We start from the raw sequence: 20932 nt of genomic DNA, 5'->3' as shown, positions 1-20932 counted from the left end.
ATGCAGGATTCGCCTGTAAGTGTGGAACCAACCCAGTGTTCACCCTGGGTGGGTGTGTAAGACCGTTCAGGTCAGACTCCCAAAGGAAACTGTGGCACTCAGCACTGTGGCTGGGAGCAGGATTTCTTATGGCATGGGCAAAACCAGCAGGATGGAGGGAAACGTGTGTGGAGACTGCTGCTGGGGTGTTAACTATGCTGTGGATGGAGCCAACCATGCCAGGCACTGCTAGTTCCTGTTTCCTTTGGAAAAAAAAACAATTAGAAGGATGGGTAGGAACAGCCCGAAGCTGCTGCACCCTTCGCACCCACCTCACCTCTCCCAGGGAGGTGAAACACCATCTCCTGCCTTTCCAGATGCCAAAAAAGTTGAAATCTGAGGACATAAACACCCCTCCCGAGGCGCCCCCGCTGCGCTGTGCACCCCACAAAACCCTGTTAACACCTTTGATTTCCACAGGCACCCCAAACCCCGGCTGTTCCCTGCCCAGATCTGGGGTTTGGCGGGAGAGGGGGCGGCTGTTGGGGGAGCGGGTGGGGGTTGCAGAGGACGAACCCCGGTGTTGGTGGCAGGAGTTTTCTTGTCTTTTTAGCTGGAGTAATTATTATAATTCTATAATTTATGTGTTTCAGAAGCCGCTCGCCACCTGCCGGCGAGCTGCTGCCAGGGAAAGCTGTAAGGATTTAAGGGCAGCTTAGGTCACTCCTTGCCCCGATGTTCAGAGTCACCAGGATGGGAAAAGCCTTTTGAGATCGTTGAGTCCAACCGTCCCTGTCCTGTGCTAAACCAGCTCCCTGAGCACCTCATCTCCCCTCTGTTAAACACACCCAGGGTCGGTGACTCAACCCCCTCCCTGGGCAGCCCGTTCCAGTGCCCCTAACCCTTGTGGGGAAGAACTTTCCCCTCAGATCTGATCTATCCCTGCCCTGGGGCAGCTTGAGGCCACTTCCCCTTGTCCCATCTCCTGTCCCCAGGCTGAAGGGACCACCCCCCGCCTCTCTGCACCCCCCGTCAGGTCACTGCAGGCGGGGGATCAGCTCCCCCCCCAGCTCACAGCTTGACCGGTCAGCCGGTCCTCCCTCCCGCCAGGGGGCGCCGCCGCCAAACGCCTCTCCCTTTCCCCGCCGCGCTCTTGCCCCGCCGCGTTCCCGCCCCGCCGCACGTGGCCGCCCGCAGCGGCCGGTGGCGCATGCGCTTTCCCCTCCTCCCTCCCTTCACTCGTTCCCCTCCCGCAGGCGCCCGTCGGGTGAGTGCCGGTAGGCGGTGGAGGCGCATGCGCACTGCGAGGGGAGGGGGGAAAGGGAGGCGGGTGTGAGGCGGCGCGCGCATGCGCGGGGCGCGGGCTGGCGGCGGCGGCGGAGGGGAATTAAAATGGAAGATGAGGAGGTCGCCGAGAGCTGGGAGGAGGCGGCCGACAGCGGGGTGAGGGCGGCTGAATGGGGCGGTGCGGGCGGGCCGGAGGTGGGTAGGGGGAGAAGGGCAGGCGGCGCGGCGGCGCTTGAGGAGGAGGAGGCGGTGGGGCGCGGCCGGCGGGGCGGCAGGCTCCGAGCGCCTGCTAGGCCTCTTAAAGGGGCCGCGGCCTCGCTCAGCGTGGGGGGGTTTGGGTGGGCTGTGGCTCGGCCCCGGTCTCTCCTGCTCACCTCTTCCCCATCCTCTGGTGCCTGGCTGCTGCTGGGAGCCGCTCCTTGCCCGCCTTTCCTCCCCCAGCTTGCTACTCGTTCCTGAAGCCCACCCCCGTGTTCCCCCTGCCCCGTGGCTCTGCGGGCAGAGCGGCGGTGGCTGGGCAGGGCGGGTCGCAGCCGGGCCCAGCCCTGCCGGGAGCCGTGCGGGAGGTGCCGGGGGTCTGGCGGGTGGCTTTCTCCCCCCCCTGGTGAGGGGCTCTGGCTAAGGGTGCCTCCCCGGAGTCGCCTCATCCCTAGCAGGGCCTTTGGGCAGAGGTGGGTGGTCCCTGTCTCATAGGTGTAGCAGCGGGGCTGGGGGTTCGCATCACAATCCCTCCCTCCTCCTTGCTCTAGGTGAACGTGCTTCCTCCATAGGGCACAACGTGGGGAGCCTTAGCGTGGCCTAGAGCGGCTTCCAGCGTTACAGCTGAAGTTCTCTCCTGCTTTCAATAGCCGGCTCAGTAGCTGAAGTTTTCACCGTGTCTCTCATGCTGAGGGACTCCGAAGCCTTTCTGTGTGTTGGCTTGCAAAATGAAATGGTTCTTTTAGCAGGGGTGTGGGCGGGTGATCTGCAGGGCATTCACAACAGCACGGTGAGAGAAGGGAAACCTTCTCAGCCGCCTCGGAGGGCAGGAGGGCTTCGGGAACAATGACTGGGTGAGGAGACTGAATTTGAGTCTGGCCAGGAGATTGGGTTACAGCTGCTCAGAAAGAGGGGAGCAAAATAGACCCTGTAACTCAATGCCCTGGCCAAGCCAGAGATGCCAGTGGCAGGCTGGCAGGGTAAGCCAAGCGCTCGCCCTCTCCTCTTGCCAACGCCGTGAGACTGCAGTCCTGGGGAGCCTCGTGCTGGGTGCTGGAGTTAATTCTGGTGCCTGTTAAATCCCTTCCATGAAGGGGCACATAGCTTGAGTCTTGGGAGCTGATGATAGCTGTGGCCTTGGGTAATGGTTTAAAATTGCAGGGCTGCTCAAAGCCCAGCCGTCGGTTGTCTCTCCTCTGTGTCCTTTCAGCCTGTACCTGTGAGGTGTTCTTTTAAAACCTGTAAAAGGGGTGGGGGGGGAAAAACCCTGTCACCTTTCCTTTCTCACTTCCTTTTTCAGTCCAAGCTACTGAGGCTTTGTGTTCATAAACTCAGTGGTGCTTGTGCTGCTGAGCAGAGAGGTTTCTTGAGGAGCTGCTGCTGCTGCCCTCGCAGCTGCGTTCGCAGTTGTTGGGGCTCTGGATGTCTGCAGAAGCAGTTGGAGCAGTGGGAAGAGTGAGCTGTCTGCTGCAGGAGCTCCTCTTGCGTAAGAGAGGAGACAGGAGCTGCCTTCTGGCATCCATCAGGTTTAGAAAGGTCATTTTCAAGCCCTGCCTGGCAGGAAGGAGACCCTCTGCTGCTGCTGGTGGCTGCAGGAAGAGAAAAGCTACTTGGAATGGAGTGGAGAAGAGCCCAGCCTCATCTTCTTTGCCACTTGTGGTCTGGATGGATGGCTGTGCAGTTGGGGACTGTGGGCTTCCTGTTCTACCACAGGAATCAAAGCCACTGGAGGTAGGCAGGTTGAGAAAAGAGGAAGAGAGGGCAGGGAGAGGCTCTGCTGTGGAGCGTGCCACAACGTGACTGAGCTGCTGGTTAACACTTGAAAGATTTTGGGTGCACTTGGTGTCCTCTGTGCCTGAAACCCTGCTCCAGCCATTGGGCTGGGGAGCCTGGGAACTGCCCAGATGAGGTGGGCCTCCTCTTGGAGGTGGGAGAGGAAAAGCTGTGCAGGAAAAGGGTATGAGCTGGCCTGGTCCTGTCATCACAGGGCGGTGGGTTTGTCTGAAGGAAGTCCCTTGACTTCCTTCCTTCACCTGGAGCTTATGTGGTGTGGGTGTGAGGTGGTGTGAGTCTGATCCCAGAGTAGAGGTACAAGATGTGACAGTCATGGTCAGTACTCAAGGAATACACAGTAGAACAGACACCCAGGAGCAGCTTTAAACACGTACTCCACTCCTAATCCTTCACACAGTTGAGAACTGAAGTAGTTTTGTTTGGCTTTGTGTTTTTCTTGGGTTTTTTTTTTTTTAAGACCCTTCAGCCCATCTCTGAGGAAACAGTAGAGGTGTAGCAGGAGATGCCTGGTGAGCTTCTGGGATGCCATGCCTGCTTCTCAGCATGTTGTTTTTTAAGATTCCCCCCAGAAGGTGTGTGTGCCAGTGCCTTAGATTTTCAGTGCTGGTCCTCTTGTGTGTGTTACTATTGGTGTTTGGCTGTGAACCTGTAGTCAAGACCTTAAATAAGTTGGTTCTTGGCAAGAGGCAGTTCTGGGCTGACAAGGGATGCTGTGGTCCCCTAGTTACAATGCCCCTTCACTTAGCTTTTGCAGATGTGCTGTGCCAGAATCTTCCTAGGTACAGAGAAAGCCTCCAAAAACCTGATGTAGACCTTCTGCTTCAGCTTGGGCAGTCAAGTAGCTGTAAAAAAAGATGCTTAAGTGGGTTTTGGTGTCTTTAACATGGCTTCTGGTTGCCTGTTAGTCTTCTGCAGCATCAGAATTCCCCAGTAGCTGCTAGAAAAAGGAGCAGCTCCTTGAGTATGTGGCACCCCCTAAGTGAGGATACACCAGGCAGGTGCCCTCTGCTCCAGCAGCTTCACCTGTCCTGGGATTCCTGCAGACACAGCGGTGTTAATGCTGCTGCAGCAGAACTCTGCAGGGCCTCTAGGCCTCTGCTCTCTAATTGCTATCTAATTAAATCACTGAAATGACCCTGAAATGGGGAGGTGTTGCTTGTCCCTGAGTTCCAGGTGGAAAACCAGCGTGTGAGGAATGAATGAGTTGTCCAAGGTGTGAGTAAGGACTGAAGTGCCGGGCTTCAAAGACCTGGGTTAATCAACACTACCAGGCTCCCTTGCCTTTTGTGTGGCCTAGCTGGCTTTAGGGAAGAGGGAAATCACAGAGGAGAGGCCAAGTCTTTATTTACCAGGTTAATCTAATAATTAAATGGCAGGTGGGAAGCTGGGCTCCAAAACTGGAGTGGAAACCCCATGTCCAGGGTCACAGGTAATTCGCAGCTCCGAGTTGATGCTCTCCAGCTTGATGCTTCTTCCTTTGCTAACTGCAATTTGAGGGTCTTGAATTCTGACTTGAAATAAATTACTCATTATCTGACTTATTTCAAGTCAGATAAAACCTTAGCCTGGCAAGCCAAAATAGTTAAAACCAAATAATAATTATGTCTTTTGTGGGTTTTGGTTTTCTTTTCCCCTCTTCAGTTTGCTGATGGATGCTTTGCAGGGCAGGTAGCTCCCAGCTGCTGCTAACAGCCTTCTCACTGGTGCTTCAAGCTTAGCCTGCTGTTAGTCCTGAGCCTGGGTCCTGTGGTTAGGCTGTGCCTTGCTTCACCAGTCACCCCCAGAAAGAGAAATCCCCCCCCCTCCCTCTGCCCCAGTCATCTGCTTACTGGCTGCTTGGGGAGGATGTGAGCAGCCAAATGTGGGTGACTGACTTTTTGTCCCCTTTGTGGGGATGTGGATTGTCACCTGCTTGTGTCATGGTGCTTTGTGAGGACCATTCACCTGAGATTTGCAATAAGAATCCCACCACCCACCCTCCTTTCTATCTTCCCTAAACTGCTCTGTGTGAGTGGTGGAGGGAGCAGCCAGCCTGGGATTTCCCCCACCAGCAAAGGCAGCACATTCTCTGGTCCTGGAGGGCTGACTGGGGGGTTTGGATAGTATCACTTTGAGTTGCTGAGTGTGATCAAAGTACAGAGAAGCCAAAAGTGAAATATTTTGAAGCGTAACGCGGTGACCTCTGATCTGCCAACTACCTGTGCAACCAGAGGATGAGTCCATGAGGGTTTTGGCATGCAGGAACTACTCTGGGGGGGAAACCTGGGAGGGTACCCGCTGGTTTTTGGGCTTGGGAAGAAGGACTGAGGGTGGGGTTTGATTTTTGTGACACGTTTAGTAAATATTTGCTTTAGGTGTTTGTCCCTGATCAACATTTTCACACTGGGAAATGGGAGTTTCTCTTCCTGCCACTCAGCGGGAGGCAGAGCCAGGTGCTTTGATGAGAAAAGTGATGTTTGTAGGTTGGGAGTGAACAGCTGGCTGGGGGGGGACATGGGTACAGAAGGCAAGGGTGATCCCCTGGATTAAGGGGTGCACTGATACCTTTCCAAAACAATGGGGAAATTAAAGGGCTTCACCTAATTTTTGCCTGTATTTTTTTTATCTCTATTGATAAAGGGTGTAAATATGGTTCTGATCTGAATCTCTCAGGATCCTCTGGCCAGAAATGAGAAGGGTGGAGGAGAGGGAGAAGGAATGAGAAGGGGGAGAAGGAGCTGCAGCCCTCTGGAATGCATTTCCCAGCTCTGTAATGGATCTGTGCTGGGAATACCGTGTGGCGCCTGCCGGGCTGGGTCCCAGAAATACTCCCTGTGTCTTGCCTCCCGCGCTCCCAGCTGCCCAGGAGCCCTCCCTACCTATGGAAGATGGAAACACCAGCGCTGCTTAAAAGCATCTGCAGCGTCCCTGGGTACACTCTGCTGCCAGGAGTTAACATAAGCAAAGTAACTTGGAGAATTAATGAATGGAGCAGCCTGATTCCCAATAGCCTCAGGAATTGGAATGTTCTGGTAATTAATAGAAGATTAATTTATCTTCAGAAGAAAGAAATAGGTAGTTAATGAGGAGGCAGCTTGGAGATAGGATTGTCTACTTAGGCTTTTACTTGATGATGTTTTTGGTGAAGCAGTGAGTCAGGCAGCAGCAGCTTTAAGTTCCTAGATACCCATTAACAGCTCTGGTAACCTCAGATGTTAAAACCTTATTTATTTATTTTTCTCTAAAGCAGAGAACATTAACCAGGCCTTGAAGTTCATCTCCTGTCCTCCAGAAAATGTCAGAGAGCCTGGTGGTGCTTTTAATAAACAGAGGAGGCTTTGGGTTTAGTGTTGGTGTGGGAGGGTGCAGCTCTAGCTTAAATTCCCTCTTTCTGGGTTTGATCTCTCACACCAGCCGAGTGAGTGGGGGTGGAAGGTTGTGTTCAGGAGTAGTCTCCAGTAAACACCTCAAAGAACGTGGTTAATGTTTTTTTTTAGGGCTGTGTTATTTGAAATGTCATCAGATTTGTAGGAGAGCACAGCTTCCTTATCTAGGACTGCCCTGTGCTCTGGTGGGGGACCTGGCAGGTATCTCCTCCTGAGTTCTGCAAAGTAAGCTTGTTTGGGAGGTAGAGTTGGGGATATCCTCCTAGTAGAAGGGTTTGTAGGAAGCCTGAGTCCCTGCCTTCCTTTGGATATTGTCGTGGTTACTCCCTAGCCTGAAATAAGAACCAGCCAGCAGTTACCTGTTTATTCCTTTCCCCTGTATTGACAGAGCTCAGAGCTGCTGTTATTTAGTCTGGTTAGAGAGCCTTTCCTGGCAAGGAAACAGCCATCCTACGTGTCTGATGCATTACAGTTACTCCAGCAAAGTTCTTTAGGCAACAGGGGCTGACTCAGGCCTCATCTCTGCTTTGCAACACCCTGGAGAAAGGGGATTGCTTGGGATAGTGCACAGACCCCACACAGAACCAGGGTAACCAACCTCTGTAGGAGCATCCCTTCCTCAAGGGCTTGTCTCTGGGAGTGTTGGGGGGTGCAGCATCTCTCTCTGACTGTCTGATAACATCCCCAAACTACAGGCTGTGTTGGTGGGTTCGTACTGCAGGTGACAGACTGTGGGAGTGTGGGATTGAAGCAGCTGCTTTGTGCCTCAGCATCTGTATCTAACCACTTTCTTTGAGCCTTGCTGGTTTTCCCAGGGTTAAAGGGTGGGAAGGATGGCTGCAATGGGCCTGGAGTTACCTTTCCATTACGTTTTCATCTACCAATGTGGTTTAAATGTCAAAGAACAGTGTCTTCTTGGTGCTGTTTGTTTGGGTCCTTTTTAGCATCCAGACATAATAGCACTAAAAATAGTTTGGCGAGATTCTCTGCTAATCTTTGGGGGAGGGTGTTTTGAATGGGGGTGTGAATGAGCCTTAGCTTTTGGTCCTATAAATAAGTTTGTTTGGGAAATGAAAGCTAGGAGAGCCTCCTAAAAAGGTTAATAACTGTTTTTTGTAGGGTGCAGCCTGCCCAGCTACTGGGTACGTGCAGCGTGATGTCCCTGAATGCCAAGCCCAGTCGCCTCTGCTCTGAGCTCGTGCCTTTGGGTGGTTGTAGTGCTTCTGGCACTTGCCCTGTAAGTCAGGTCCTAATTTTATCTTGTTACCCACACAGCTCCATGACAGTGTGACATAGCAGTGGAAAGGGAATGACATCAGCAGACTAACAGCTCTGTTCTCTGCAGCTCTTCGTGTCTTTATTAAGAATCAGCTCAGTGGAGGTGGTTTTGCCTCTCAAACCTGTAAACTCATGCAGTGTGATCCCCACCATGAACTGCTGGCTGGCTGAGGATGCTGAGGTCTTGGGTTGTCTTTGCAATGCTCCCCACCTTCAAGCAGTTCCAAACCTCAGGGGTATTAAACACTGAGGGGTTTGCAGTGCTGTGGCTTTTTCTGAGGAAAAAATGGGGTCAATCCTTGCATTTAAAAGAAAAAACAACTCCTAATGCAGTGAGAGTTGTGTGGGAGGTGGGGAGCTGCCTTTTATCCTAGTCATCCACCTTAAACCCAAAGGAAGACTATTTCTACCCAAAAGTTCAGTGGGTATCTGGAGGCAGTTGGGGTTCCCTTGGCAGTGCTGGGAATTCTGAGGATTGTGCAAGACCAGCAGTTGGTTTGGATGGGGTGAGAACGATGTGTCTGTGTGTGTATTTGGTGAGGATGATTGTTTCATGTTATTCTGCCAGGGTTTCTACTTGTAGAAGAAGCCTCTTGTTTTGGAAGAGTACACAGTGGTTCTAACAGAAGCCAGTGTTACAACTTTAAGGATGTTGTAGCTGTGTGTTACTTTGCTCCCTGGTGTGAGGAGCTCTCCCAAGAGCGGAGCAGCTTGGAGCTGCATGTGGTGGCTTACAAACCAGGACTGTGTGTGTTTGCTTGGTGGCCACTGCCCTTGTGCAGGGAGGAGAGGTGAAAATACAGCTTATTTTACAAGAAGTGGTCTGCACAGGAGGAGGAGGAAGGAGGGAAACTGAGGCTGTAAAGGGCTCGTTTGGGGAGGGGTGGCAGATCTTGAAGGATTCCTTGGAATAAGTTTGCAAATGAAAGAGCTGTGAGGTGGTTTGGTTGGTTGGGGTTTTTTTTTTCTGGTAGGGGAAGCTGCAGGTCCTGACATCAGAGGATGCAGTCAGAGGAAGTTGGCAGGAGTGAGGGTGTGAAGAGCTGTCCAGCTGTGTGCTCTGCCAAGGTGACAGTGGCGTTAATCAGCATGTTTTTCATATGCTGGGGTGGACCAAGGCTTGGCAATTACAGCATCTCTTAGTCCCATGTACAGACCACAACGTTAGCCCCAGGGCTGGCCTGCAAAGTCACCAGGAATGTAGAAGTGTGGCTTCTGTCACAATCACCTCTCCTCTGCCAGGAAGGAGAGAGGTGAGAGCAAGGCCTTCCTTGTGCCTACCCTGTGGCTTGTCTGTCTCCTGTGCCCCACGGTCCTCGCCGTGGGCTGTCGAGCTTGGCTGCTCTAGTTGAGTGGCTCAGCACCGTGGCTCTGACTCGTGTCTGCCTTTGTAGCCACTGTGTGGCACTGAGCACTGAGTGAAATGGGTTGAGATACTCTTGAGCATCCTTCTCCCTGTGTTTAATAAGGGATATTTAGGGAAGCTGCCTTCTATTCCACCACTTCCAGGAGGCCCTGGGGAGGCACGGTGAACTGTATGGGACTCCTCTATAGCAGGATATAACCTCTTCTGGCACAGTGCAGGCAGATGAGCTAACCCCTTCCCCTTAATTGACTTTCATTGTCTGCTGCCAGCCACGCTACACCATCCCCATCCTTGCCAGGATATCCGTTTCCCTGCTCCTTCTGTCTGGACAGTCGTTGTTCTGTCTCTGCAGGCAGCTGATCCACAGCTTTGTCTGCCCTCTTGAGCTGGGATGGGATTTTCCTCCCTGTCCTCTTGCAGAGGAAGGAAACTGTCAGTGTGTTTGCCCTCGATGGGAGGCTCTAGCTGTGACCTGGCCTTCAGTTCAATGCCACATTAAGCCCCCACCTGGTTTTGCTTCTAGAAATCTCCCATCGCCTCCCAGTACAGAGTTTGGTAGAAAACACAACCTCCCACCCACCTTTTGTCTTCCCAAAGTGGTTTCTAACTACTCCTTTCTCAGTGGAGACTCTTTTGGGCTGTTGGCCTGTGTTAGCTGCATGACCAAGAGTGAACACCGTGGTTTGGCATCTTGTAGAGACTTGTATTTGTTCCCTGCTTACTGGGCCATCAGGGAATTGCTGTGCAAACCAGTTCCTTCACTGGGTTGCGCCTGCTGTGGTTTCTGACAGCAGGGTAGGCTCTGCTGGCAATGAGCTTTCAGCCTAGTTAAGCAAACTGCCCTGAAAAGTAGAGCAGCTGCATCCTGCCAGGAGCTTGGAATTTCCTTCAGTATTGCCAGTTATCTGCTGGTGAAACTGGGACACTCACAGGTAGTTGGGTTTTCTCCTCCTTTGCTGCTGCTGAAATAAAACCCATCGCTGTTCCAGAGGCTCTTTCAACAGCATCAGCAGCTGTGGGAATCCGGAGGGACCCGTGGGGTTGGGGATGGTTGCCTTAGGAGAGCTTGGGACTGAAAGCTGCCTTCATTTTTCTGTTCACCAAGGTTTGTCTGCATGATTACCAAACACCAACACCTTTGCTAAGGCAGATGCAAGACTGGGACAGAAGTTGACCAAGCTTACAGCCACTCTGTTGGCATCCAGGGGTGATTAATTCGTCTTCCCGCCGATTGATGACTCGGCAGCTGTGTTGCAAAGGGAAAGAGAAGCTCTCTAAGGCTCTGCTCTGCTCCAACCAGTCCTTGGGTGCATGTCAGGCAGGGCAGGGCCTTTTTTGTGAGGGAGGGTTATTGCACCAAGCAGCAGGAATGCGGCCCTGCCGGCTAGTCGTCCGCATGGCTGCGGGCTCTGGGGCTGAGCTGCCACTGAAATCAAGCCTGTATACTGATGCAGATCACCCCAGCTGCTGCTGCTCTGCCTGAGAGGTTTGGCACCGGTTCCTCTTCGGATCTGGGAATACCTAGCTGCCTATTCCCATAGCTCTTTACCCTAAATAGAGCTTTCTTCCCAACCCAAGTCCTTAAAACGAAAGATGAACGCCTCTCAGCTGCCCTCTCACCTCGATGTGCCAAACCCACAGCCTGCTGTAGGTAGAATATTCGTGGTGCCTTTGGCTTTTCATGCCTCTTGATTTGCAAGTCATCCTCAGAAGGAGAGACAAGACTCTCCCTGCCCCCCTTATTGCATCGCTGCACAGAAGGGGGACAATTAAATACACCTGCAGACGGGCTCAAACTCCAACCTGAGAGACAAACCTCTGGGTCTCTTCATTTTTATCTCTTCCTTTTGCAGGAAATAGACAGACGGTTGGAAAAGAAGCTGAAGATCACACAGAAGGAAAGGTAATGATGCTGTGTGGTTTGGTTAGAAAACAACAGACCCCAAACTGCCACAACCTCTTCTCCTGAGGTGCTGTTGGACATCTGTAGGCCTGGGGAGTGGGAATTGAGGGGAAACTGCTTGGAACTGAGCAGAGCGCGCTGGGTTGGAGTTCAGAAATAGGGGATCTCGGTGATTGTGCCACTAGATGGCCCTTTGGATCCGTAGCAGGGTAGCAGAAAGCTTCTTGAGAGTGGTTTTATTTCAGAGCTGGGTCTTCCAGGCTGGATGTAGCTACAGCTATGGGGAAGCCATTTAAGAAAAAGACACTGAAAGGAAGGAATGGGTGAGTCAGGTAATCCCAACTCATGGCCTTAAATTGGCTTGCTGTGTCTTGCATCAGTAGGATTTTCTTTTCCTGCTTACTTTGGGTGGGGGCACCTGTGGTGTTATCTTCTAGCAGAAATATTTCTAATCACTTCTGACAAGTCTTTTCTTGGGGGTTTTTCCTCCCCTTTGACACTTAGGCCACTTTAGGAGTCGTGATATTGCTTCTGTGGGACTTCTGCACAGAGAAAACACCATAAAAAAATACCATTGAAGCAGTGAGGTGGTGGCCCAGGCTGGCTTCGAGAAGTGGAATGACAGGGTTGAAGTAGAAGGGTGGATATCCCAGCAAGAGGAGCCCTAAAAATCCTTGCAGGGACCCGAATTGAGGTGCTTGTACTGATAGGTTACAATGTAAGTGCTCAAACTCTGCTTCCCTTTGAGTTCAAAGATGTGGAACGCAGCGGGGACTGGTTTTCTGGCCCTTCCTGAGCTAACCTCCTGCAAACCTGCCTGCTGCTCTAGTTCAGGGTTACAAATATAACGAGGTCTTTAATTATTACAGGCTGCCTCTTAATCATGGCAATGACAGCTGGCTGGGAGGAATTCACACACGCCGGCTGTAGGGAACATGTACCAACCCCCTGTTTTTCTTTCAAACAGTCGGAAGTCGAAGTCTCCTCCTAAAGTGCCGATCGTGATTCAGGACGACAGCCTTCCCGCAGGTCCTCCCCCCCAGATCCGCATCCTGAAGAGGCCGACGACCAACGGGGTGCTCAGCAATCCCAACTCCGCCAGCAGACCGGCCTTCCCCGTCAAATCCTTGGCGCAGAGGGAGGCGGAGTACGCGGAAGCCAGGAAACGAATATTGGGCAGCGCCAGCCCCGAAGAAGAGCAGGAGAAACCCATTCTAGACAGGTGAGAACCCCCTTGGGGGATGACCTGCTGGAGAAGAGCTCTATGGAGGAGGACCTGGGGGTCCTGGTTGATGACAGTGTGGCCATGAGCCAGCAGTGTGCCCTGGTGACTAAGAGAACCAATGGGATCCTGGGGTGTATCAGGAGGAGTGTGGGCAGCAGGTCAAAGGAGGTGATCCTCCCCCTCTGCTCTGCCCTGCTCAGGCCCCACCTGGAGTGCTGTGTCCAGTTCTGGGCTCCCTGGGATAAAAAGGACAGGGATCTCCTGGAGAGAGTCCAAAGAAGGGCTATGAAGATGAGTAGGGGCCTGGAGCATCTCCCCTGTGAGGAGAGGCTGAATAAGCTGGGGCTGTTCAGTCTTGAGAAGAGAAGACTAAGGGGGGGATCTAATTAATGTCTATAAGTATCTTAAGCATGGAATGCAGGGGGAAATGGGCAGCCCCTTTTCAGTGTCTGTGGGGACAGGACAAGGGGCAATGGCTGCAAGTTGGAGCACAGGAACTTCCGCACCAACATGGGGAAGAACTTTTCCCCAGTGAGGGTGAGGGAGCCCTGGGACAGGCTGCCCAGGGGGGTGTGGAGTCTCCTTCTCTGGAGAGATTCAAGACCCATCTGGATGCCTATCTGTGCAATATGTGCTAGGGACCCTGCTCTGGCAGGGGGGTTGGACCCGATGAGCTCTCGAGGTCCCTTCCAACCCCTGTGATTCTGTGTGGAGGAGTGTGCTGGGGGAGCAGAGCACAGTGCAGGCAGGTGGGCTTCTCCTGGCTGGTGTATCCTCACCTCCCATGAGTTTTTTGACTGATGATGGCTTCAGAAGGCCATCTGGCATTAACACAGCTGCATTCTCCCTGCCTCAGCTCTCCTTTCTCCTTGCACAGGCCGCCGAGGATCTCCCAGCCCGAAGACACCAGGCAGCCCAACAATGTGATTAGGCAACCCCTGGGTCCCGATGGCTCACAAGGCTTCAAACAGCGCAGATAAACGCGGGCCGGAGATGCTGCTGCGGAAGGCAGGGTCCGCCGCCACGCGTCGCGCTGCCGTGACGGACAAACGGACTCGAGCAAAGGGAACTACCTGGTTTATTTGCACTGTGATTTCCCCTTTGCTCTACCCACTGTGACCTTCAACCCCACGCACTGTGACCTCCCCTCTCCACCCACTGTGACCGGCAAACCGAGAAGGGCTCAGCCCTGTGTCGCTGTTAAAAAAAGAAAGAGGGGAGGAGGGGGGGGTGGTTAGGAAGGGACTCGGAGCGGGTGCAGGGAGTCGCGCGTGCGCCACTGGGGGTTGAAGCTAGCGCCAGCAATAATGTTCGTTGTACTCAGAACCCTGGGATTTAAGGAAAACAGACCCCAATAATATGGGAAGCCTCCCCAGATGCACGCGTTGCCCTCCTCACTTTTAAGAGCAAGTTGTGTTTCCAAGGATCTCGTTTAGTTTATTTGGGGGTTTGGTTTTCTGTACTGTCGGCTCGGCGGAGTGCGTGGGAAGGGTTTTAACCTCTCTGGTTTCCTTGGGAGAGGTAGTTCCGTGTTTGAAAAGGAGTTCTGGTGGATTTTTTTTTTTTTTTTAACTTCAAGTGGCTGAGGTTTGGCAAACTCTTACTTGGTCTCGATTCCTACGGCTTCCAGGCACGTGGACTCTGGGATACCTGGCCTTTCCGATCGCCTGGCGAGCCGGTGGAGACCTGACAACCTAGTTTACTTCTTGCACCGGTTAAAGCTTGGCTAGTATTTTCTGCTGGCTTTGAGGAAAAGCTTCAAGTACATCGTTTTTTCTTTTTGTTTTGTTCTGGTTTCTTTCTTTTTTTGTATTTGGGGAGAAGGGAACGTTGACAGATCCCATGAAAATGCCTGCTGCCCAGCCACCATTGGTGGCAAAGAATGAGCGCTCCGGTCCGAGGAGGAGAATAGCCAGTGCTGCTCCAGCAGTGAAATAAATACCTGGGGATGAGCCTTGCTCCATACAGCCCATGCTCGTTAAGCAGCTGGTGTAACGACGAGGAGTTGGGCTGTCCTGAGGATCCAAACCCCAGCGGCTTAACGCCGGGGCGAAGGCTCTGCTTCATCCCTCAGTCCTGGGATGAGCTGAGTTTTGCCTCTGGAAATCTCAGACATCGGGAACAAAACCCACCTTGCTTAGAGTCTGGATGATTCCTCGTGTCTTCCTGGCGACAGCTGGCTCCCCGTGAGGCTTCAGGGAAGGGATATTCCTCCTCCAGCTCCCGGGAAGAGGACAGGGAAGCTGGTTTATCCGCAAGGACGCGGATCCTTCCCCTCCGGATGAAGCTGACCTACCTTAATATCGCTAATACTGAGGGATTAAACGAACACTAAATCTCTCCCTGGAGGGGACGGTACCTAAAAAACCCATTTCTGGTTATGGGTGGGCGATTCTGTACGGGTCCAGCATTCCCTGCTGCTTCGTGCTCAGTAGGTTCAAGGGTAAACGAGCAAGTTTTTAATTAAAAAGCCTTCTGCCCGAAGGGAAGCGGCCGTACAGAGAGAGGTGTATGGAAACGCGGCTTGGAAAGCAACACCGGTAAAATAAAACTACCTGTGTATGAAAAGAACCCGTTAGAGCGTTAATTAGCTGATTACAACAGGGGTGAAGTGAGGGTGGGTGGATATTGGGTGGGGTTTTTTGGGGATGGGGGGCGACTCTTATTTATCCCCCTCTACAGGGTGGTGGTTGGGGGTGTTGGGGGAGGGTGGGATATCAGCAATAACCCATCACTGTGTCTTAATTATTACTCCAAATAGCTTTTTGTGGCCAAAACTCCTTCAGATTCCACCCAATTCCTGCTGTAGCTGCTCAGTGTTAGAATCACCACCTGGTCTGGCACTGAAATTTCCCTTTTCTAGCACCAAAACTTCCCAGCACCAGAGTTTTCCAGCACTGAAACTCTTCCCCACTCCTCCAGCCCGGTGACCAGGATACGTCCCGCCCGCGGGCAGGGCTCGGCGTTCCTGTGAGGAAACCCCTTCATCTTCCCTGGGTGGACAGCTGAGGAATAATAAACCCCCCCCTGTTTTCACCCCAAAACGTGCGCTGAGGAGAAAACCTTTTATAAATTGTATTTTAAATAAATACCTTGGAAACTTCTTAACTCTTTCCTTTCCTTTCTCCCCGTCTCTCGCAGGAGCTGCGGCACCAGGGCCGCTTTCCAACGCAGCTTAAGCTCCCACCATGCCTCAGGTGCTTAAAAATCCATCAGGAAGGTAAAACCTTGGAGTCTCCAGCTGCAACTCTGCCAGTATTTACCCCCAAATTGGACAATTTTGCCTGGTTTTGCCCCATTTTTAGGCTACCGGAGGAGAACTGGTCCCAGGATGGGGGGGAAGCAGCAGCGGTGGGAGGCAAGATGGGGGTCTCCAAACCCTGGGTGTGGAGGAGGAGGGAAATGGGGTTGATTTTATTGGTTTTAGTGATTTTTATTGATTTTTTTAATTGAATTTTTCTGTGCTGCATGTGACCCCCACCCTAGGGGCTGTGCTCCCTGACTGCCCTGGAAGGGGGTGCAGAGGCTTCTAGGCTGCGCCCAGCCGTGGCGAGGAGGGGTACGGGTGCGCTACCTGCCCCCCCACCCCCGTTTAATTCTGCCTGCGATCGCGTACTGGGTCCCAGTTCCAACAGCCGACTGGGACCAGTCCCGCCCAGCCCAGGCACCTTCCCTGCAGCGGGACCTCCCGCCCGCCAGAGGGCGCGGCGGCTGCCAGCAGGGCAGCTCCTCTCCTTCCCTTCAGCCCCGCCCGGGGAAGGGGGCGGTACCAGGGAGACGGACCTTCCAATCGAGGCGGCGGGGCCAGAGCGGTAGCGGGCGGAGTTCCGCCGCGATGGCGGCCATGGCGGCGGAGGAGGAGGAGTACGAGGCGGTGCTGTGCGTGAAGCCGGCCGTGCACGTCTACCGGGTGCCGCCGCGGGCCTCCAACCGCGGCTACAGGTGGGGCCTGCCCCTCTCCCCTGGGCCCCGGCCCGCTGCGGGCTGCCGCTGCCCCCTCTGCCTCGGGTTACGCGGCGTCTGTCTCCTCCCTCCCCTTCCCTTCCCCGAGGGGTGTCGGTGCCTCCCGTCCCGGGGCCGCGGGGGGCTCTGCCCGGTCCCCGTGAGGCGTGCGGGGCCGGCTCCTCGCCAGGCCTCTCTGCCTCCAGCCCGGCCTCAGGAATCTCCGCTCCCCCTCCCTGTGTTTTGGGTCTCCTCCCTGTCAGGCCTCAGCCCGGGTTCGGGGCAGAGCTGGGTGGGCTGTAGGTAACACCGCCTTGCGCCTTCGAGAAGCTGCTTTCGAGCTGGAAACCCCGCGGAAAGGGAAGTGAAACCTCTCGCTTGGCTCCCACCCAGGCCCTGCTGGGACCTGGCATCTGGTTGTGGTGTGGGGGGGTGGCTGGTTTGGGGCAAAGCAAGAGATATTGGGATGCAGCTGCTGCCTTCTGCAGCGAGTTGGGTTTGGGCAGGTTCTTGCGCTGCTTTGGTGCTGTTGACACAGAGCATCAAGCAGACAAGCTCTGTGATGCCTTGTGGAGACATTACAACAGGTCAGTGGTGTTGTCTGGCAGCTGAGAGATGGCTCAGACATTGGGTGCTGCTTCCTCTTTCCCCAGAGCTGCAGAGTGGCAGCTGGACCAGCCAGCCTGGAGTGGCAGACTGCGGATCACAGCCAAGGGCAAGACTGCCTTCATCAAGCTGGAAGACAAGACCTCAGGTGAGGAGGAGGAAGAGGAGGAGGAGGAAGAGGAGGAGGAGGAAGAGGAGGAGAGAAGGCGAAGTCCCCGCGCCTCTTCGTGGGGAGGAATCTGTCGTGGAGATGCTACACCCAGGCATTAACCTACTCCTCTTCCTCTTTTCTTTTCAGGAGAACTTTTTGCCCAGGCCCCAGTGGATCAGTTCCCTGGCATCGCTGTGGAGGGTGTGACAGACTCCAGCAGATACTTCGTCATCCGCGTGGAAGATGGGAACGGTGCGTGGTGCTGCGCGGGGCTCCTGGAGGGTTCCTGTTCCTGTGTGTGGTGGCACAGGGGCAGCTTTCCTCCTTCCCACACACCAGGAGTGCTCTGTCCTTCACTGGGAGTGAAACCTGTTTGATTTGCTGCTCGGTGGGAGGACACCTCTGTGCTGGGTCGCAGCGACGCTGATCTCTGCTTATATTAGTTTCCAAAGTGCTTTTTACTCAGCCTGCACGTGCAGCTGACAAGCTGAAGGTGTCTGCAGTCCCATATCTCAGGCTCTAGAGTCCCAGCTGGAAGAGGTGGCACAGGGTATCCCATCCCATCCCCACTCCAGCCCTTGCTCTTCCTCCTTCCCCAGGCCGCCGAGCTTTCATCGGAGTCGGCTTTGTCGACAGAGGGGACGCTTTCGACTTCAACGTCGCTCTCCAAGACCATTTTAAGTGAGTTCCTGCCTCTCCCAGCCTCCTCTTGGCTTTTTTTTTCACTGATGCCCACCAGAAATGGATGTGAGGGGAGGAAACTAGGAGCTCCTGTCACTCCTACATGGGCATTAAGAGGTGGAAGTGCCTGTTTCCCTATGCAGCTTTCTGTGGGCAGCTCTCCCTCGCTCAGATACTCCCCAGTCTGTATTATCATGGTCCCAAACTGAGCTTCCCAGCCCAAAATTGGACAAATTCTCTAAATTCCTTTCCTTCTCCTTGTGTGCTGTCAGCAAAGAGCTGCTCCTGAGGGATCAGGATGCTGCTCCAGCCCCTGGGAGACAGTGGGGCTTTGGGGCAGGGTGGGATGTGCTGCTGTGGCCCCAGCCTTGACAGCTCCTGGCAGGAATTGTTCCCCACACACTGCCTGTAGCACAGCAGGCGAGGTCTCAGATTGTATCCCACACCTTTAACGTGCTGGAGGAGATGATCTTGGGCAGGATTGGTCCGGGAGAGCCTCAGTCTGATGGTGAATGTGGCATCTTTTAGGGTTTTTACTCTTATTTCATTCCCACAGATGGGTGAGGCAGCAGAGTGAGCTGGCCAGACAGGCTGAGAACCCCAATCAGGGACCCAAACTGGATCTGGGCTTCAAGGAGGGACAAACCATCAAGCTCAACATCGCGGTGAGGGGCTTTTCCAGCTAAATCCACTCCCAATGTTTCCCACAGCAGCGATTTCACCCCCCACACACACATCCCCAGCAAAAAGGCTGTTTGGCTTCTGGGGCAAGGCTGGGAGGAGGAATCACCCTCCAGCTCTGAATTTAAACAGGACACCCCCCAAGTTTTCCTCTCTTCTTTCAGAACATGAAGAAAAAAGAAGGGACAACAGGGAATGCCAGACCACGGCCAACGAGTCTCGGGGGCCTGAGCTTGCTCCCACCACCTCCTGGGGGAAGAAATTCCACTCCAGTCTGTCCTGGAGAGCGACCTTCCTCCCTCTCCGTGCCCACCCAGCTCCCAGGCACCCCCATCACAGGTCTGTGATCACATAGTGATGATTCTGAAGCTCCTTTGGGCTCGGTTTTATTGATCAGAGTTGGGAAAACAGAGGGGGGGAAATGGGAATCGGAGTGGGAAGTGACTCCTGATGTTGGTTTTCTCTCTTCCTGGCTTTCCTGGCCTCTGGCAGACTCCCTCTTGTCCTGGCCACAGCCGGCTGCTGCTCCCTCTGCTGCCACCGCCGACCTCTGGGGAGACTTTGCCAAAGCTTCAGGGTGAGACTGTGTGGGGTCTGTGGGTGACATGAACCAGCCCAATCCTCCCTGTTCTGCCAGAATATCCCTGCTGGGGTAGGGGCACCACCCCATTTGGGATTGAAAAGGGGTTCCCAACAGCACCTCCCACAGATATCTCTGGGTGCTGCCTTCCTCTTCCTCCCCATCTCCCCTGGAGAGTTTTGGGCAGCCCCAGAGGCCCCAGTTGTGGCTGCTCAGCCCCTTCCCCGTGTGCTGCAGTCCCTTTCAGTGTGTGAAAGCTCCTTCCCCCCACCCCTTTTTCTCTCTTTCTCTCTCCAGATCGGGTTCTACCCAGGCTCCAGCCAACGCAGGCTGGGTTCAGTTCTGACCCCGGCGCCTCATCAGCTCATCAGGAATCCCTTCAGGACCAAAAAGGAGGGGTGGAGATTTGGGAAACACCCCATTCCCACCCTTAATTTAAATCTATTATCGAAATGAAATCAATTTCGATAATAATTCCTTACCAAAACCTTGAAATAAGTGCTGGAAAAGCAAACCAACACGTGCCTTCAGACACTCCACGCCAGCGCCCTCTGCATCCAGCTGGGGGGAGCTGTTTTCTACCCAGGTGGCAGGAAACCACTGAGATTCCTCCTTTCTCCAGCAAAAAAAAAAAGCTAATAAAGCTGTCAGCTTCATCCCCTCCTTAATTAACAAGAGGGCGAGCGATTGCTCAGAGCAGGGGGCCTCCTCCCTTCCCCTAATTAAGATAATTGTCTCTGAAGCTTTATATGATAGAGCCTGTGTGGAGTCTTTTCCTCTTCCTCCTCATATATTTGGGCTGGATACTTCAGTGTGGAGCATCCTGGAGACACCTCACCTATGGAATCCACGCAAACACCCCGCTGAGATGCTGAGCATCACCCTCATCTTTCCTTCTTCCCCCCAAGCGCTTAACTCTGCGATGTGGGAGGCTGGAGCCAGGCTGCTGTGTTTGGATGCTGAAACTCCCCAGGTTTTTTTTGCTCCAAGAAGCTGATTTTCTTCTCCCCCCTCTGCCTTATTTTGAAGACAATTACTCGCCGCTTCCTTCTGCGGAGGATTCATTAACCCATCAGCGCAGTGAAGGACAGGACTGAGTCGGTCTCTTTGACAGAGCTGGGCTTGAGATTCCTCTTTAAACAAATAAATATTTTCATATCTATTTATATCAAAGCTTTATCAGTGTCCAAAGTGTCTTCTTGCTTCCTTCAGTGCCTCAGGATTTCTTTCCTAGCTGCGTTTCCAACTGAACAACCAGCTTTTCAATTACCAAGCTTAATTTTACCCAGCAGCGAGCTCACCTCACCCGGGGTGAGAGGTGAGGAAGCGAAGGATCCAACAGGTTTTGAGGCCAAATTGCAATTGGGATTGTTGGAATTGGAGTTTCTTCTCCTTCTCCTTGGGAAAACAGAGGGGTTGTGATGAGAGTTTTGTGGTTTCCCCCCCACACACACCTCCTTGCTGGTGTCGAGGAGACTCGGCTGGTGAAGCACAACAGACGCTTGTTGCTTAGCAGTGGTTCTCTGGTCGGGAAGGACGCCGGGAGGGGAAAGGTAAGGAGGAGAAATGGGAGTTTCTTGCATCCCTGGGGGATTTATCCAGGATTTTTTCCTTCTGGGGTGGGAGGAGAAAACCCCAAATGACCCCAGGGGGTGAAAAATCTGCTGCCCTGGGCTGGTTGTGGAGCCTCTGGCACAGGGAAGACGCATCCCGGGGAGAGAAGGAGCTGGGGGGGTTAATGCGGGTTTAATGCCCCGTAGCAACCCCGGCGTGCTCCACCCCGGAGCTTTTCCTGCCAGAGCAAACCCCTGGGCTTTAATGAGCTTAACGAAGGCTGGGATTTAATGAAAGGGCTGCTTCACTCTCTCCAAGGAGCTCCTTTCCCCGGTGAGAACC

The 20932-nt window shown here is 53.7% G+C and overlaps 2 protein-coding genes across 2 annotated transcripts; both read left to right on the top strand.

The window, feature by feature from the left end:
* The first annotated feature begins 1297 nt into the window (after positions 1-1297).
* SZRD1 (SUZ RNA binding domain containing 1) lies at positions 1298-14949 on the top strand. The gene is made up of 4 exons (XM_084274537.1): positions 1298-1422; positions 11121-11170; positions 12138-12392; positions 13273-14949. The coding sequence occupies exons 1-4, from the start codon at positions 1372-1374 to the stop codon at positions 13373-13375; spliced, it is 459 nt and encodes a 152-aa protein (XP_084130663.1). The 5' UTR covers positions 1298-1371; the 3' UTR covers positions 13376-14949.
* A 1281-nt stretch (positions 14950-16230) lies between these two features.
* On the top strand, positions 16231-20203 carry NECAP2 (NECAP endocytosis associated 2; the record flags this gene model as incomplete). Its single annotated transcript, XM_084274699.1, has 8 exons — positions 16231-16337; positions 16991-17091; positions 17242-17346; positions 17694-17775; positions 18332-18440; positions 18621-18795; positions 18949-19033; positions 19334-20203. The coding sequence occupies 8 exons, from the start codon at positions 16231-16233 to the stop codon at positions 19380-19382; spliced, it is 813 nt and encodes a 270-aa protein (XP_084130825.1). The 3' UTR covers positions 19383-20203.
* Positions 20204-20932: the final 729 nt, after the last annotated feature.

The sequence above is a fragment of the Gallinula chloropus genome (genome assembly GCF_964237585.1).
Source record: "Gallinula chloropus genome assembly, chromosome: 23".
Classification (NCBI taxonomy): domain Eukaryota; kingdom Metazoa; phylum Chordata; class Aves; order Gruiformes; family Rallidae; genus Gallinula; species Gallinula chloropus.
The sequence above is the reverse complement of the archived record's forward strand: the minus strand, read 5'-3'. Positions and strand labels throughout refer to the sequence as shown.

What these genes read in the sequence shown, in the direction of transcription:
- SZRD1 (XM_084274537.1), top strand. Translation starts at nt 1,372, where the DNA reads ATGGAAGATGAGGAGGTCGCCGAGAGCTGGGAGGAGGCGGCCGACAGC. An exon ending in AGGAGGCGGCCGACAGCGGG is followed by an intron (nt 1,423 to 11,120) that starts GTGAGGGCGGCT and finishes TTCCTTTTGCAG; the next exon opens with GAAATAGACAGACGGTTGGA. An exon ending in GAGAAACCCATTCTAGACAG is followed by an intron (nt 12,393 to 13,272) that starts GTGAGAACCCCC and finishes CTCCTTGCACAG; the next exon opens with GCCGCCGAGGATCTCCCAGC.